The sequence below is a fragment of the Halichoerus grypus genome, chromosome 7 (assembly GCF_964656455.1).
Source record: "Halichoerus grypus chromosome 7, mHalGry1.hap1.1, whole genome shotgun sequence".
Taxonomy (NCBI): domain Eukaryota; kingdom Metazoa; phylum Chordata; class Mammalia; order Carnivora; family Phocidae; genus Halichoerus; species Halichoerus grypus.
This window is the reverse complement of record NC_135718.1, coordinates 90,730,382-90,749,654: the sequence shown is the minus strand read 5'-3', so window position 1 is coordinate 90,749,654 and position 19,273 is coordinate 90,730,382. Positions and strand designations below refer to the sequence as shown.

The 19,273-nt window shown below is 37.8% G+C and overlaps 1 protein-coding gene across 19 annotated transcripts in view; it reads left to right on the top strand.

The window, feature by feature from the left end:
• Positions 1-19,273, top strand: part of CDC42BPA (CDC42 binding protein kinase alpha) — a 333,148-nt gene that overhangs the window by 151,744 nt on the left and 162,131 nt on the right. For all 19 annotated transcript variants that reach the window (XM_078077878.1, XM_078077870.1, XM_078077877.1 and 16 more), the window contains exons 7-10: positions 8,441-8,641; positions 10,439-10,687; positions 12,565-12,644; positions 14,584-14,750. In XM_078077878.1, the coding sequence (XP_077934004.1) occupies positions 8,441-8,641; positions 10,439-10,687; positions 12,565-12,644; positions 14,584-14,750 (697 nt within the window). The remainder of the gene's footprint in view (positions 1-8,440; positions 8,642-10,438; positions 10,688-12,564; positions 12,645-14,583; positions 14,751-19,273) is intronic.

Genomic DNA, 19,273 nt, shown 5'->3' with positions numbered 1-19,273 from the left:
ATCTTAGTGTACCTCAAGGTTAAAAGGAACCACACCTGTCCACAATTAAACTCCTGAAAATTAAAGATAAGGGGAAAAAAATGGAAAGCAGCCATAATTAAAAACATGTTACATACTTTGGGAAAATGGTAAGAATAACCATAGGTGTCTCATCAGAAATAATATCTTTAAAATGATGAAAGAGAAAAAAAAAATCTATAAACCAAGAATTCTATGTCAAGCAAAAATATTCCTCAAAAATGAAGGTGAATAAAAGACATTTTCAGTTAAGTGAAAGTGATCAATCTGGATGCTAGAGAATGTCCTTTAATGCAAAGGAAATGATACCATTTGGATACTTAGATCAATAGGATAAAGAATATCAGATATGATAAATAAGATCTGTAGGATAAAGAAAAAAAAGACTCATCTTTTCTTCAAAATTTACATAAAAGCCATCTGATGAGTGTGAAAAGCAAAAATAATCATACTGTCATGTGGGGTTATGATATTTGTAGAAGTAAAAGATCTGAGGGCAGTAACACAATTTAGAATGTGTCTATGGAACTGCACTGCTTGGGGACACCTGTGTCTCTTTGAAGCATGAAGTGGGCAGCCGATAATGGCAGGTATGATAAAAGAAGGGAGAACTTGCTGAGTTGAGAAGACACAGATTCAAGTCAGGGAGGCTGTGGCATCAGGAAGTTTTGGATCAGAACTCTGGAGAGCAGAGCGCTACCCTGAAGAAGAATTCCAGGGGAAGAGCTGGTGTTTCCCCGAGTCCTGTCCCTTAGACTGAAAGCTGGGGCTCTTCTCTTGGAGTCTCATAGGCAGCCTTCCAACTCCCTGGGCATTCCAGAATGCAGTGAGGACTGTTTCTGTCTGTATGAGCTACCCACGATCAAGTTTATTCCTTGAAATCCTGGTGTGTCTTCCTAGTTGTTCGTTCTTTACTGATGATCTCAAAATAATTTTCCTGGATGTACTAGCATGTTTATCCTCCATTTAGAAAATTATAATGAATAAGCCTTTTTACTTGTTTTATTTCCATTTTATTTTTATTTTTTATCAAAGTGATCTATAAATATTTTAAGCAGGCTTATCATAAAAACTGCATTCCTTTGTCCCATTCTTCCTGCCTCCAAATCTCTACTGCTAGAGGCAGACACCTAGAGACTTCTGGCTGCTTTTCCTGTTGCTTCCTTTACTTACATATTTCTTGTTATCATACTTGTGCTACTGTCTTTTGATTATTTCATTCTAGATATTACCTGTTAATTTCCTACCATCTCATCCAACCCATACACTTTCTGTTTTCCTAGTGTAAGTCTTTCCTTAAATCATGTTCATTTCTTTATGACTCTATACAAATATTATTCATAGTTTGGCCATGCAGTTTATTTTAATTACAGTTCTTTTCTTGAACATCTTTTTGTTGTCCTTGGTGTAAGTGACCACTTTGCCTTGTTTTCTATATAACTCTCACCAGTTTATCCCCAAACTTTCCAACCCATAATTCCTTTCTCTCTCGGACACATTATGTAACCTAGCAGTTCCCATTTACCTTTTGGAGAGAGCTACGCTCGAGTCTTGCCTTCTCCCTTCTCATCCAGACTGTTCTGCTGGCCAGTTGTAGCACAGTCATGCCAGGACTACCCTACTCTTCATCGTGGGCTTCACTGCACGGCAGTCCAGCAGCGCATCCGCTGTTTCCTGGCTCCCATTTCTGGCTTTCTCTTCATCTGGTAGTAGCTCCTGAGAAGGGTTCTAATGGAAGTAAATATTTTATAGTCTTGTACATGTGAAAAATGCTTTCACTTCTACCCTCATACTTGATTGATAATTTGTTTGAGCATAGTATTACAGATTTGAAATGATTTTTCTTAGAATTTAGCAGGCATGGCATTGTCTTCTAATTTAATGTTGAGACATCTGGTGCCACTCTAAATCTCAATTGTTCTATTATAACCTTTCGCCCCTTTTCTAGAAGCATTTAGGATATTCTGTTTTTCCCAGTGTTCTGAAATGTTATGATTATATGACTTTGTATGGATCTTTATTTATCACCTGGGCAGCTCCCTTAATTTTAGCCTTTCCCAGATTTTGTGACTTTCCAAATCAAGTCTCAACTTGCTTTTTGGTTCTCACGTATGAATTGAAACTATGCCATCTTAATCACTACACCTTTATAAGAAGTCAATTTCTGGGAAGGATGTCCTGCTATAATTCTTTTTCTTCTTCTAAGATTGTCTTGGCTATTCTTGGCCATTTGTTTTTCCATATGATTGTTAGGATTATATTATTGGTTTATATGCATACATGTACACACATACCCCTTCAGAAACAAGCTTGTAGACCTGCATTGAATTTAGAGGTTAATTTTGGGGAAATTTATGTCTGTAACATGGAATCTTCCCTTCCACAAACATGGTGTCTCTCTCCATTGTTTTAGGTTTTGTTTTGTGTCTGCTATTGAAGTTTTGTAATCATGTTCACTGTAAATCCATTACCTTTATTTGTTAAATTTGTTCCTAGGCACACTGTGGATTTTTGGGGCGTGGAGCATTATAGATGATAACTTTTATAATTTTTCAGTTTAACAGCTTGTTGCTTTTGTTTAGGACCACAGTTGATTTTTGTATACTCATCTTGAAACTAACAAGCTCACTAAATTTTTTATTAGTTCAAAATAATTTGTAGATTTTTCTAGGTTTTGTATGTAGACAATCATGCAATCCACAAATAATGATCAACTTTAGGTTTTGTCTTTAACAAATGCTTACATATGCTGTTTCCCCCGTATGCAATCAGTGACCTTCAGTGCAATATTAGAGACGTATGGTAATAGGGAGCTTCTTTGCTTTGTTCTTGATGCTAATGGTGTTTTTTTCTGTAGTTTCAAATTAAGTATGATGTTTGCTGTAAGTTTTTGGTAGATATTCCTTACAAGATTAAGGAAATTTCTGTGTCTTATTATGAAATTTCTGTTTCTAATTAGCATAGAATGTCTTGTTATGGTCGTTATTGTTGTAATCAAATGACTTTTCTGCATCCAGTGAGATGATATTAGGGTGTTTTTCCTTTAATCTGTTAAACTGATGAATGACAAAGATTATCTAATGTTAAATCATCCATTCTTTGGCCAAACATAACTCTATCATGAAGATGTATTGATATTTTTGAACAAATTGCTGGATTGACTCTGCTAATATTTTATATTGGATTGTTACCAGAGAGTCATACTTGAGATTGACCATTCTGAGATTGCAGTATGATTTTCTTTCTCAAATTGTTCTTGTCTGATTCTTGTATTTGGGCTATCTTAGCCTTATAAAATGGACAGGTGGTAGTCCTATTCTCTCCCCTTATCAATTTTGGCTTTAGAACAGTTTATATAATACAGAGGTTATCTATTTCTTAGGAAATTGGTAGAACTCACTTTTGTTTTATTTTAATCACCATATATTACATCATTAGTTTTTGATGTAGTGTTCCATGATTCATTGTTTGCGTATAACACCCAGTGCTCCATGCAGAACGTGCCCTTTTAAATCACCTTTACCTTGGTTTGGTTTTGTTTTCCTCTTGTTTTTTTGGTTTGTTTTCCAGGTAGATTTTATACTATTGATCACATTTTTTAATGGTTATAGGTCTGTTTGGTTTTCTATTTCTTCCTGAGTCAGTTTTGGTAAGTTATATTTTTTTCTATGAAAATTGTCTATTTTCTGTGAGTTTTCAATTTTGTTGGTATAATGTTCATATTGCACTCTTCCTAGCTTTAAAATATCTGTTACATGTGTAGTTTTGTTGTTTTTTCAATCCTAATGTTTGCTTGTGCTTTTCTTTCCCTTCATCAGTTCTGATATATAGAGCATTTTACTATTTTTCACTTCTAAATATTTTCCAACTTTAGTTAGAATACTTCTGTGGACCATTGATTATTTAGATATCTGCTTTTTAATATCTTTAGTGTACTATTTACTTATTTATTTGGTTCTTTCTAGTTTTATTTTACTGGAGTGTGGGTCTATTTGATATCAGTTTTTTCTGGCATTTGTCAAGATTTGCTTTTGCTTTATAACAGGCTAGGTTTTATAATGTTACTTGTTTGTTTGAAAATAATACACTCTTTTTAATTTCTGGGTGCAGGTTTCTATGTGGGTCCATAAGATTGAAGTTGTTAATTTGTTGTTCAAATTTTTTATATTCTTACCAGTTTTATTTCTTTCTGCTATACCATCTATTATTTTAAAAGTCTTATTATGATACTGAATTTATTAATTTTTCCTTGTAATCATCGATGTTTTCACAACCCTTTTGTAGCTACATTGTTAGGTATATTATTCAGAATTGCTATTCCAGGGTATTTTCTTTTACAATTATGTTAATGAATTTTTAAAAATCTTAATAATGATTTTGCCTTTAGAGTCTATTTTAACTGATAGAAATATAGCTACCATAATTTTCTTTTAACATCTGCCTGATGTATCTTTTCCATCCTTTTACTTTTAACCTTTCTGTGTCCTGTTTAGGTATATCCCTTTTAAACAGATTATTGCTAATTTTTAAAAATATTTGTTCATTTTGGTTTTATTTGTCATCCAGTGTGATGATGCTGTCTTTTAATAGGTAAATTTAATCCATTTATAAATTTCATGATGATCAATATATTTGTATTTATTCTTAGTATCTGATCTTGTGCTATTTACTGTAGGTTTTGCTTGTTTGTTTGCATGCATGCTTTTTTCCCCCACTTTCCTGCCTGCTGTTGATTTGGTCAAGTGTAGTTTAATTTCTCTTTTTATTTAACATCTTAGGAAGCTATACATTCTATTTCAATTATTTTAATGTTTATCTTTAAATTTTTAACACTTAAGGTTTACCTAAAGTCTAGAGTCAGTTTCTCCACCATATTCCTAAGCCAAACAAGAAATTCAGTTTATCTTATACCATATACAAAAATTAACAAAAAACTAATCCAAGATCTGAATACAAGAGCTAAAACTATAAAACTCATAGAAGAAAACATAGGGGAATGCTTTATGACATTGGATTTAACAATGATTTCTTGGATATGACCCCAAACAACAGGCAACAAAAGGAAAAATAGATAAATAGGACTACACCACCTTTGTGACTGTGTCAGTCATCTTGGTGAAAAGGCAACTGATGGAATGGGAGAAAATAGTTGCAAATCGTATGTCTGATTAGGGGCTAATTATCCAGAATATGTGATAATATAATTACCTACAACTCAGTAACAGAGCAATTCAAAATGTGCAAAATACTTGAATAGACATTTCTCTGAAGAAGATATAGAAATGGCCAACAAGCTCAACGTCCCTAGTCATTAGGGAAATACAAATCAAAGATACTACCTCACACCCATTAAGTGGCTACTGTTAAAAAATTTTTAAAAATCCCACAATAAAACAGAAAAGAATTGTTGGTGAAGATGTGAAAAAATTGGAACACTTGTGCTCTGTTTGTGGGAATGTAAAGTGTAAAATGCTGTAGCCACTCTGAAAAACAGTATGACAGTTCTTCAGAAAATTAAAAATAGAATTATTGTATGATCTAGCAATTCTACTTCTGGGTATGTAATATACTTCACAGAATTGAAAGTAGTGACTCAAAGAGGTATTTGTACACCCACATTCATAGTATCCACAATATCCAAGAGATTTAAGTAACCAAAGTGTCCATCAGTAGATGGATGGATAAAGAAAATGTGATATTTACATGTAATGGAATATTATTCAGTCTTAAAAAGAAGGAAATTTTAACACATGATACAAGATGGATAAACCTTGATAATGTTAAGTGATTTAAGCCAGACACAAAATATCAAATATTGTATGATTTCATGGCTCTGAGGCACCTAGGGTAGTCAGACTCAGAGAGAAAGTACAGTGGTAGTTGTCAGGGCCCAGGATGGGGCGGGAGGTGGGCAGGGGGCAGTTAGTGCTTAATGGATGCAGAGTTTCAGTTTTGCAAGATGAAAAGAGTTCTGGAGAAGGATAGTGGTGATGGTTGCACCACAGCATGAATGTGCTTCATGCCCTTGGAGTGTATGCTTGGAAATGGTTATAATGGTAAATTTTGTGCTATGGGTATTTTACCACAATTAAAAATAATAATTAAAAAGTAAATTAAAAATAAAGATGAGAAAATAAGAAACTTCAACCACTTGAATCCTAATTGTTCCCTTGGTAACATGTTACTGTTTTCTGGTATTTTAGTTTCATCTGATATTTCAACCTTTAAATAGTTGTCCCTCCTACTCTGCTACCTCTCTTTCTCCTTTTCTTTTTCCTACTCCTCCTTGTCTTCTTCCTCTTTGTCATTATTTTATCAAATTAATGACTGTATGTATGTTAAAGTTTACTAATACCTTTGTTCACAATCGCTTCTACTATCACGTTCTTCCATGTGCATTAAATTTCTTGTTTCCTGAAGTGCGTCCTTATGTTTATCTGAAAGAGTCTATACATGGAAAATCACTCACTCTTTGTGTGAAAATGTCTATACTTAACCCCCATTTGTGTGTCATATTTAGGTGACAATTATTTTGTCTTGTCACTTTGAAGATACAATTCCATTTTCTTCTGACTGCTGTGTCAGTACTAATAATTCCGCTGTCAGTCTAATTGCTGTGCCTTGGTAGGCAACCTCTTTATATTCTTTACTGTTTTGAAGATCTCTTTGCCTTTGGTACTCTGCAGTTCAACTGAAGTTCAACTGCAAGAAGTGGATCTGGTTTTATTTATCTTTTCATATCTTTTACCTATTCACTTTTTTTTTTTTTTATTTTAAGGATTAGCTTTTTGGGTTTTTTTTCCCCATTTCTAGGACTTCATTTCACTTTATAAATCTTTCTTTTCTTATGATTTCACTTTTTAAATCATCTCTAATCATTTTAAACATACTTATTTCATGAAGTAGAATTAATCATTGTTAGGGGTCTAATTATATTGCTTCAATTTCTGACTTTTTTTTTGTAATGGATTGTTTCCTCATTTAGTTTGTATTTTTGGATTGTGAGCTCATCTTCAGTGGGCTATTATATGTGAGAATTATATGTGCTCAGGTTTGATCATGTGTCCTATAAAATAGTGAGTTTTGAATAGTAGTAGTTTTGAATTTGTTATGCCAGGTTTTTGGTGTGCACCTTACCTGGTGCCAGTATTTTTGCCAATTCCTTGGCCTGAGGACTTCTGGACCACAGAAGCACTATGATTTAGAATATCCACTGCTGGGACTATGTGGCTGAAAGTGATGAATTTTGGGAGGAGCAATTTTTTTCTTCACATTTCAGCCACAATCAATATAGATAAAATATCTTTCTCTGAGTGGCATATTTTTATAATTCACCTTTTCACTTACCCTCTAGAGTAAAGGCTATTATATGGGGTGGCTTCTTGCTTCAAACTTCATATAAGCTGAGGGCTGTCCTCTTGTCCTCATGGATATATTAAAATCCAAGTACGTAGAAAATAAAACCAACATTCCCCAGCCCCATTCCTGCTATAACACTTATCACCCTGGTTCTCAAACATTTGATTACCAGCCCCTAAGAATTTCTTTTTTCTCTAAGAGCTCATTTATATGTTTACAAAAATGGTTGTTATATTTTATCTAGCATTTTTAAGAGTTTGAGGTATACGAGTTTTCAAGTTACCTTATCTCAGTATTATCAAAGAGGAAGTCTATTCTAATGATTACTAAGAATGATATTTTTTTCTAGAAAATCCAGAATATTAACATTATTCTACCTTGAGAATGTTCTTTTTTGATATGCTTCTTTAAAACATACAAAGAAACAATTTTATTTTACCTCAGAGTACCTTACAAGATGTGTGTGTGCCCAGGATCATTTTTAGTGATTATTTTCTTATTTAGATCTAACTTGCTTATTTTTTGAAGAATATGTTTCAAACCCCTTTGTAATTTTTAAAATTAATAAGTAGTTTGCAGTACATTGTTAATATTGATTTCCTTAGGTTTGAATTAAGGTGTTTTAAAATAATTTCCGGGTTGCTGATAAGTATTGGCCTGTTTTTTTTCAGGCTATATTTTCCTTTGACAAATTGCAGAATTTTCCTAGTTCCATTATTTATATGAATGTGTTGGTTAGTAATATCAAGAATGTTCTGTACTAAATACTCAGTTTGTTTTTAATGGCTGTGGTGTTCAAATCATTTCATTACCTTAAATGTAGTCAGTGAAGTACCAGCAATAATAAAGATTCTATAGTATTATGAAATCTGGAGGACTACTAGTGTGGAGATTATATACAATTTAACTTATATGTACAAGGAGGCTAAATTCAGGTAATGACAAAGTTGTAGTTGTTTTGAAATAATGTCTTGTATATGTGAGTAAGTGTAAATATTTTTAATTAAAAATTGTTAATTGTTTCTAATATAATAGATTACTAAAAATGTGTGAACTTCTTCAGGTCCAGTCCTCAGTGGCTGTTGGAACTCCAGATTATATCTCTCCTGAAATCCTTCAAGCCATGGAAGATGGGAAAGGGAGATATGGGCCTGAATGTGACTGGTGGTCTCTGGGGGTCTGTATGTATGAAATGCTTTATGGAGAAACACCATTTTATGCAGAATCTCTGGTGGAGACATATGGAAAAATCATGAATCATAAAGTTAGTATATTTTACTATTTTTCAATTGAATGTGGTAAATGATACATACAATAAATTTAAAGTAATGTGATAGTTAAAAAAGAATTTTTTTAAAAACAACATTCTAATTCCTATGCTAATAGGGGACCTGACAAAAGTGAATAATCAAAATCCATAAATTGTGCATAAAATTATGAGTTCTTACCTTCTCCTGTATTTTATTAGAAATGCTAATAAATAGGGAATTAAATGGTCTCTCCAGTAGAATAACAAAATTGGTAAGCAGATAATTTATATCCTTACTACTGTAAGTGTACTCATGACTAGAATGCATTTAAAAAATTCTCACCCTGGGGCACCTGGGTGGCTCAGTCGTTAAGCGTCTGCCTTCGGCTCAGGTCATGATCCCAGAGTCCTGAGATCGAGCCCCGCATCGGGCTCCCTGATCAGCGGGGAGTCTGCTTCTCCCTCTCCCACTCCCCTTGCTTGTGTTCCCTCTCTTGCTGTCTTTTTCTATCAAATAAATAAATAAAAATCTTTAAAAAAAATAAAAAATTCTTATCCTTAACCATAATAAATCTGAGATATTCTTTTTCCCCTGGCAAAGATGAAAAGAAAAATTACACTCTGTACTGTAAATAATCCAGTGAGATGGACATTGTTAGACATTGTTGATAGGAATATAAATTGATGTAATCTTTCTGTCAACAAGTCTGTAAGTATGCATCTAGAGCCTTAAAAATGGTTAGAACTTTGGATTGAGCAACTTCAGTTATAGGAATCTGCCCTAAGGAAATATTCAGTCGAACCAGGATGTTTGTACAAGGATACCTATTCCAGTCTTCTTTACGATCAAAACAGTGAAAACAATCCAGATTCACCACAGAAACAAATTAATAGAGCCTTAATCCATTTAGTTCCCAGTGAAATAGAAATAAATTGTAATAAAGAGAGGAAGGTTCTGATTGATTGGTTTCAGAAGATTGTGAGCGGTTGCAAACACCTGGAATGGGAATGTCCCATAAAAGGGGGATGAGACCGTATGATCAGTTGCTTCACGAATATATTAATCAGTTGATGCTCTTCTGTGGAGTTGGTGCTCTTTCTGCCTGGCTGCAAGGATAATCTGCTAAATAGTTATAGAGAGTTGGAAGACAGGGAATAGCCAGCTACTGAGTTGTAAAGAGCACATGTAGCATTTCACAGAGAGATCATTGTCTGTGACGCGGTGGCTCAGAGCACGGACTGTGGAGTCAGGCCACTCTTCCAAAATCCCAGCTCTCCCGTTTACTACTTGTGTGACTGGGAGCAACTGCCTTGAACTCCCTGGGCCTTTGGGTCTCTTCTATAAAATCAGAATAATAGTGGCACCTGCCTTTGAGGCTTGCTGTGAGGATTATAAGCGTTAAGTGAATAAAGTGTTTCCACGAGTGCGAAGTGCATGGTCCGTTCTTCACAGGTGTTTGCTGTTGTTACTTAATGCTTAGTTTGTGGCGTATACGAACATCGTCAGTCATAGACACTCTACTGAAATGTTGAGTCAGATTCTACTTTTAATAAGTTCTCTTCCTTTTGACAGCAGTTTAGGGTATTTTAGCATTTAATTTATTCTTTCTACAGTGCATGTGTAACTAAGTCACATATAAAATTAAAAGTTCTTTTAGGAAAATGCTCTTTTTTTCTTGTAGGATGAGTACTCTGCACTAGTGTACACTTATTACACATTTTTAAAATGCATTTTTAAGAAAATAAATGTTAATCAACCTACTTAGGGAGTTAAATACTGATTTATATTTTGTTTCTTTATTCTGTGTCTAGGAGAGGTTTCAGTTTCCAGCTCAAGTGACTGATGTGTCTGAAAATGCTAAGGATCTTATTCGAAGGCTCATTTGCAGCAGAGAACACCGACTTGGTCAAAATGGGATAGAAGACTTTAAGAAACACCCATTTTTCAATGGAATTGATTGGGATAATATTCGAAACTGTGAAGCACCTTATATTCCAGAAGTTAGTAGCCCAACAGATACATCAAATTTTGATGTGGATGATGATTGTTTAAAGAATTCTGTAAGTATGACATTGTGAAGAAGTTCTGTCCCTCCCTTTCTTTTTAATGTGGTTATGAAGCAATTGTATGGACCTCCTTATCAATTACCAGTCAGACAGTTATCATGGCTTCTAGTATTTATTCTCTCATATATTGAGAAATTAAGAGGGTTCACTGAGGTGAACATGTTTATTCATGACAAGGAGCAAAATTAAACTTCACGTATTGACTAATGAGATCAGTTACACTGTGAGGTTTCCTAGGAAGAAGAGAAATTAGATACTTAGAAAAGTGGAATTTGATGGCAGAGTAAAGAGGTTGGCAAATCTCTCCTTAAAAAGCTCCATGATACTGGTCAGAATTGTCAAAAACAACCATTTTGGGGCTTGACAACTCAACCCAAGGGAAGTAAATCGAGAAGCATTTATTCATGAGAAACTGAACTTTGGTTAAACACTGCCCCCACCCCATTCCATCGGCCTGGTTGGGGCCGTGGTGCTGCTGGCAGGAGACTGACTTGATCTGGAGAGCTCCCCATGCCCAGTGGTGTTGCCACTAAAAGTAGCAAGCGTGGTAGGAAGTGAAGGGCGTGGGGAGTGGGAGTCTACAGCCTTGCTATCCTGAGGTTGTAGCCTCCCTTGAGGCGGGTGGCAGACCAGCAGAGTCGCCAAACACTGGACCACTTTTAGCTTGTGGGCTGGCATAGTTCGTCAACCCCTGCTCTGCACCTTTAGGTTACATTGTTACAATTTAGGACAGTAAGAACATAAAATTTTATGGATGTTGCCTTTTTAGCCTTCTTAATTTGAACTTTTTTTTATCCCATTATTTTATTTCTTATGGTTTTAATTCTGCACTAAGAATTTGTATATTGATTTTCTGTCACTTTTCACTGTTCAGGAGGTAGCATGGGCAAGGCAGGTAAGGACTTCTTATGCTTCCCTCTCTGGGCCTCCAAGAAAAAATTAAATGGACTTTCCTCATCAGTGTTTTATTGTAAGAATTACATTTTACTGTAAACAGAAATTTGCATCATTCCAAATTAAATACATAGTACAGTCGATTCTGATTATGGTAGTTATATGTTCCATAAAGTTTCTGTGTACGCTGTATTCATGAATATTGAACTAGGGGAAATTTCCTAGGGGAAATTCAGGGTTAGGTTCTTCTGAATCTCTGGTCATTTCATTCAACCAGTCGGTACATAACCTTGTTTTATGTATGTTTCTTTTTAAAGACACCTTATTGAATATATATTGTTGATTAACAGCAAGTTCACAGCCAACAGCAGTGTAACTCAGGCCTGAGCAAAGCTTCTCTAACACACATATGTGTTTGTAAGGCGCATCACAGCTGTCTTGCTTAGAAACCATCTAGATGGCCCTTCTGCACTATGGTTGGAGGACATTTTAAACAACACGGTCACCCATAAAACAGAAAAACGTGGAAGATGTGGCACATGCAGACCTTGGAAGGAATACTTTTTCATCATATCAGAGCTGAAACAAGAAGGCAGAGCGTCTCCTTGTTCAGTCTCAGCTGGAAACTTAGGCATTGAGTGGCTCAAGAAATTTTTTTTGCTCTGCCTATGTCTGCAAGTGATTGCAGAAGTACTATGAATATTGATTTGGGTTACAAGTAATTTTTAGTGACGAGGCAGATCTGCACATATGCATACCTGAATAATCACTGTGCTCTCAATGTCAGACTTTCCACCTGGAGTTTAATTTTATTAGAACATTACAGTGGCAGTGTTGATTGTCTGGATTCTAGATCACTGTGCATCTGCACCAGACTTCATCGAACAGCCATGTATTTCCTATTGATAGTTAATATTATAGGCCAACCTACAGGTCACAGTTATTTATTTCTTACCAGATGTTCTTTCCTCCTTCAGGAAACGATGCCCCCACCCACACATACTGCATTTTCTGGGCACCATCTGCCATTTGTTGGTTTCACATATACTAGTAGCTGGTAAGTTGGAAAAGTTAACATAATTTGGACAACTTAAAGCAAATTAAGATGAATTGAAGTTTTAAAAAAATATATGAGAGAGCCTTGTAAGTCAAAAAAATTTTAAAATAGAGGCTGAAGCTACTGCTGGAAAAAGTTAGATATTCTGTAACGAATAGAACATAGGAGAATCTTAAGTCATTTTGGAGAGAAATAGAGCTGAGTCTTCCTCTCAGCACTGGGGCAGGAATTGGAAGAGTCCCTTGCGTTTGAGCATATACGCTCCAGGTGCCAAGTGCCAAGACCAGCCCTGTTTTCACAGACTGCTTCCTGGTCCTCCTTCCCTGGTGTAAGCAGAGTATGATTATATTCACTCCTTGTGTGCCCTCCCTCAATTTCTCGACTGCCTCCTGTTCTCCTTCATGGTCTTGCTGAGTTGACATCATCATTACAGTTCAAGTTCCTGTGCAGTTCACAGCGTCCAAAGAAAAGCATCTGACCATTCTCACTGGTCTCACCTTCCACGGTCATGATTACCGATCTCCAGGACCCTTCTCGTGCCTGTGCCCACTCTCCTGCTCTCCCCTGATGAGCTCACTTCTCCTTGCATGGAGAGGTTGATACAGGCAGCTTTCACACGCTCCTCTGCTCGGTCCCGCCTGCCTGCCTCTGGCCCCGAGCGCTTGCCTGTGAGGATGAACCATGGGGGCTCCCAGTCAGTCCTGTCTCATGTGTCTGCACTCATCTTGTGAGTCATGGCTCCTTCCCATCACAGCACTTCTGTCTTTTACCTTCCAGGGTGCTTGCCTGACTTCCCACCTTTCTGGCCAGTCCTCCTCTGTCTCTGCAGCTGATGCCTTCTGATCTCCCAATCTCCCTGGGCCCCATGGCTTTATCTTGGGACCTTTTCCACTTATACTGTGGTTCACTCCCAGATACTTGCTGGTGACTCCTGAATGTGAGACTCCTCTGCTCTCTCCTACTTAAAACCTCTCTGAACCACCTACTCAAATGTTTATAAACTCGTCTCTTAGATTTCTTTGAACCTGTCTGGTCCTGCTAAAAGATAAGTCGGAACGTGTCACTCACCTGTTCCAGACCTATCCTCACAGTCCCCCAACTCCAGTGGCTTATATCTTAATCCAAACCAACATTCTGACCAAGACCCTGCATAGACTGGCTCACTTTCTCTTTCCCGCTACTCTTAACATTGCTGACTCTGCTCCAGCCACACACGGCTCCTTTCTGGCACGGTCCCAGGCCAGAAAGCCTACTCCTATCTCAGTGCTCTTGCGCTTCTGTTCCATCTGCCTGGAATGCTCTTCCCCCCGGTTACTCCCTCTGGACTTTATTCAGAGTTCCTCTCTGAGTGATAGCCTCCTGGCCACTTTGTCTGGATTTTTATTTCTTCCCCCTCAATATGTCACCTCTTCCTTTCCTGCTTGATGTTTTCTCCTTAGCATTCAGCACTGCCTAATGCCCTGAATATTGTACTTATTTATCTCGTTTGTTTCGGTCTCCATCGTGGGAACATAAGCTCTTCATGGACAAGTGTCAAATTTGCTCACTGCTGAATGTCCAACACTTCAAATATTTTTAGCTAAATTGTATTGAATTAAAGGAAGCATTTCACTTTTGAGTCCAGATTCTGACAAAGAGGACCATGGTGTGTGCTTTTGACTACTGTTTCACTTAGGTGGTCACCTTTTGTTCAGCAAACATCATTTTATAATTTGTGGTTATTGAAATTCAAGACAATTGGGACTATTTCTCATTTTTAAAAAATGCTTCTAAAAAGTGGTCTGTGTTAAGATTTGTAAACATTGTGTTTTACCATCACCCTAGACGGCTAACTGTAGCTAGATATTGAAATCCATGTTTTAAATAGATAGCTGCAGAAGGCTCTCTCTGTTTCTTCACTTTCTTTTACTCATGAACTCACGTTTTTCTGTTTCTTCAGTGTTCTTTCCGATCGGAGCTGTTTACGTGTCACAGCCGGTCCTGCGTCCCTGGACCTTGATGTCAGTGTCCAGAGGACTCTCGACAACAACCTGGCAACCGAGGCATACGAGAGGAGAATCAAGCGCCTCGAACAGGAAAAACTTGAGCTGAGTAGAAAGCTTCAAGGTAAATATAGTTAACGATGGTATCTTTCCTTTTGGAGTTGGACTCAGAGTTTGAAGAACTATTGATTATGAGGGGTTGTTTTATCTTGAAAAGAAATTTTTGTATGAAGTGGAAAAAATCCAGTTGAAGACTCATGTGGAATATGGAATAATACTGTTTATGTAGACTCACGATGTTAACAGTCCCCCCAACAGCGTTCGTTTCCCCACGGGTTCCTTTGTGCACACGTGAACTCGTCTGGGAAGAAGGAGATGGGGCTGCTCTCGGGAAAGGAGCCCTTCCCATCCCAGTGTAGCGCTGGGGATCGCTGTCCTATTTCCTCAGCCTTGAAAGTGCAACTTCCTGGCAAACTGTCCTCTGCACATCACTCCTGGCTTGATACTTGGAGACTGTAAAATGCACTTGGCAAACCTCCTACTGTTCTGACTTCTCTTGGTCTCTTGATTCTTACACATCCAAGGATCCTATCCTCCACCCGATCTCATCCAACTCCTGTGTTGAGACTGCAGTATCCAGAATTCGTTATTAATCTCAATTTCTGTTTTTTTTTGAAGTCTTTTTTCTTTTTAAGTTTTTATTTATTTATTTGTCAGAGAGAGAAAGAGAGTGCACGAGCAGGGGCGAGCGGCAGAGGCAGAGAGAGAAGCAGATTCCCCACTGAGCACGGAGCCCTGTGCGGGGCTCGATCCCAGACCCTGGGATCATGACCTGAGCCGAAGGCAGATGCTTAACTGACTGAGCCACCCAGGCGCCCCTAATCTCAGTTTCAAGCAAACCCTGCATCATCTCCTGTTCGTTGTAGTCTAGTTCACTCCCTCTGGTGCCTCCTGTGTTCCTTCCATTCCACTGTTACCTGCAGCTCTGTCCTCCTCACCCTGTGCCTTGTACCCTCTGTCCTTCCATGGTCAGTCATAATCAGACCCTTACTCGGATCCTCACATCCGCTGCTCTGACATCAGTCTGTCACACTCCCTTGCCAGAACCCCAGCCCTGTTGACCTGCATTCCGTGTGGCTGAAGGTAACGTACTTAGAACTTAGGACAGGCAGGGTGCTGACTGATCCCACTTGAGATTCACGAGTGCAGATCTCGAGTCCACTCCCACTGTGTGCTGCCCAGCAGTCCTGCTTCCCAGGCTGTGGCTTCTCACCTGTCAGCATCTGACCCAGTTGACCATTCCCCCTCCTGACAGCTCTTTCTTCTTTTGGCTTCTGGGACACTTGAATCTCCTGGTCTTCTTTTTTCTCATAAACCAGTTATTCTGTCTCTTTCCTGAGTTCTCCTGAACTCTTTGACCTGTGAATGTCAGGGTCCTCCAGAGCAGTCCAGGCTCTTAGGTGCTCAAAACTACAGCTTTCCAGGCATCTTTAAGCCCTCTCCTTCTGTCACATCTCCCATTTTGCCCGTCAACAAACCTGGGCAGCTTTGCCATCACAGAAGATCTGGAGTCCAGTCCCCATTACAGTGTGGCCATCACCCCATTCACATCACCACCACTGTCACCCGCCTTCTTGTAACGACTTTCTAGCCGCTTTCCCTGCCTTCACTCGCCCCCGCCTCCCCCACTGTTCCTTCTGTTTCTAGCCACCCTGGGCTCCCTGGCTGTTCTTTCTACAAACCAGGCACATCTCCACCTCAGGGCCTTTGCATCAACTGTTGCCCTGCCTTAAATTTTATTCCTTTGGCATTCACATGACTCATTCCCTTACCTCCTTCAGGTTTCTACTTGAATGTTACCTTGAAATGAGGCTTTTCTGACCACTCTATTTAAAACCTAATCTTGGGGCGCCTGGGTGACTCAGTCGTTAAGCATCTGCCTTCCGCTCAGGTCATGATCCCAGGGTCCTGGGATCGGGCCCCACATCGGGCTTCCTGCTCAGTGGGAAGCCTGCTTCTCCCTCTCCCACTCCCCCTGCTTATGTTCCCTCTCTCACTGTCTCTCTCTGTCAAAAAATAGATTTTAAAAATCTAAAAAATAAATAAATAAATAATTTAAAAAAAATACAGTGTAATCTTGTTTTATCTCCAGCACTTACTCTCCCTCTTTCCTCCTTTATTTTCTCCAGAGTAAGGGACATAACATAACAATTTATTTTACTTACTCCTTTTGTGAACAAAGGAATGTTTGTATAAATAATCAAATAGCTTGTAACTCTTAAGAGAGAAATAATCAAAGTTTTACAACAATAAAATTTTGCTGTTATACTTTTAGAGGCCCCATAGAGAAAAAAAAACTACAGACATCAATAAAACAGACTGTTTTCCATTTTTCTGTAAGTTGCTATGATCTCTGCATGTGGATTACTTCTTCTTTGTGTAGCAAGTTGTTTCTTTTGACTTTTTCATGAAATATATTTACCATATATCACTGTATAAATTTAAGATGTACACCTTGTTAATTTGGTACATTTATATACTGTAGTAAGATTGTTGTAGTGATGGTTAGTACTTCTGGCACATACGTAATTACAGTACAGCATTGTTATCTGTATTTATGACACTGTGCATTAGATCTCTGTGACTTATTTACTACTTGTTGCGATTTGGTACCCTTAAACAACATCAGTCTCATGCCCCCACTCCTGCCCCATCCCCTGGTAAGCACAGTGTTACTCTCTGTTTTTCATGAGTTTGACTTTTTTAGATCTCACATATAAGTGATGTCATACAGTGCTTTTCTTGCTCTGTTGGACTGAGCATCGTGTGCTCCAGGTCCATCCATTCATTTTGTTACAAATGCAGGATACTCTCTCCTTTCTCGTGGTTGAATAACATTCCATTGTGTACATATACCCCGTCTTTTTTATCCATTCATCCATTGATAGACTTTAGGTTGTTTCCATATCTTGGTTATTGTGAATAATGTTTCAGTAAACATGGGGGTGCTTATATCTCTTCGAAATCCTGCTTTCATTTCCTTTGAGTATATAACCAGATGTGGAATTACTGGATCATCTGCCAGATTGGTTTTTAATTTTTTGAGGAAACTTCATAATGTTTTCCATTGTGGTTGGACCAGTTTACATTCCCACCAACTGTACAAGGGTTCCTTTTCACTCCATCCCCATCAGCACCTGTTGTCTCTTGTCTTCTTCCTGATAGCCATCTGACAGTATGAACATCGTGACATTGTGGTTTTGATTTGCATTTCCTTGAGATGAGTGATGTTAAGCATCTTTTCATGTGCCTCTTGGCCATTTTGAAGTACTCTTTTGAAAAGCATCTATTTAGTTCTTCTGCCCATTTTTAAATTGGATTGTTTTTTGTTACTAAGTTGTATGAGTTCTTCGTATATTTTGAATATTAGCCCCTTATCTGATATATTGCTTGCAGAAGTTTTTTCCCATTCTGTAGGTTGCCTTTTCATTTTGCTAGTTGTTTCTTTTGCTTTACAGAAAGAAGCTTTTGGGAGTTTGATGTAGTCCCATTTGTTGATTTTAGCTTTTGTTGTTTGTGCTTTTGGCATCATATCCAAAATATCATTGCCAACACCAATGTCTGGGAGCTTCTAACCTATGTGTACTTCTCAAAGTCTTGCTATCAGGTCTTACGTTTACGTCTTTGATCTATTTTGAGTTAATTTTTGTGAGTGGCGTGAGAGAGGCCCACTTGGCATTGTTCTGCATTATTTATCCAGTTTTCCCAGCACCATTTGTTGGACAGACTGTCCTTTCTCCATTGGGTATTTTTTGGCTCCCTTGTTGAATATTAGTTGACCATATATGCTAGGATTTGATCGTGGGCTCTCTGTTTTGTTCTGCTGGTCTGTGTGTCTGTTTTTGTACCAGTAACATGTTGTTTTTATTACTGTAGCTTTGTAGTATAGTTTGAAAATTAGGAAGCATGATGCCGCTAGCTCTGTTCTTTTTATCAGGGCTGCTCTGTCTTTTCAGGGTCTTTTTTTTTTTTTTTTTTTTTTTTTATGTAGTGTTCCATGATTCATTGTGTATAACACCCAGTGCTCCGTGCATAGCCTGCCGTCTTTAATACCCATCACCAGGCTAACCCATCCTCCCACCCACCCTCCCCTCTAGAACCCTCAGTTTGTTTTTCAGAGTCCATCATCTCCCATGGTTCGTCTCCCCCTCCAATTTCCCCCCCTTCATTCTTCCCCTCCTGCTATCTTTTTTTTTTTTTTAACATATATTGTATTATTTGTTTCAGAGGTACAGATCTGTGATTCAACGGTCTTGCACAATTCACAGCTCTCACCATAGGACGTACCCTCCCCAATGTCTATCACCCAGCCACCCCATCCCACCCACCCCCCACCACTCTAGCAACCCTCAGTTTGTTTCCTGACATTAAGAATTCCTCATATCAGTGAGGTCATATGATACATGTCTTTCTCTGATTGACTTATTTCGCTGAGCATAATACCCTCCAGTTCCATCCACGTCGTTGCAAATGGCAAGATCTCATTCCTTTTGATGGTTGCATAATATTCCATTGTATGTATATACCTCATCTTTTTTTTTTTTTAAGATTTTATTTATTCATTTGAGACACTGAGATAGAGAGAGA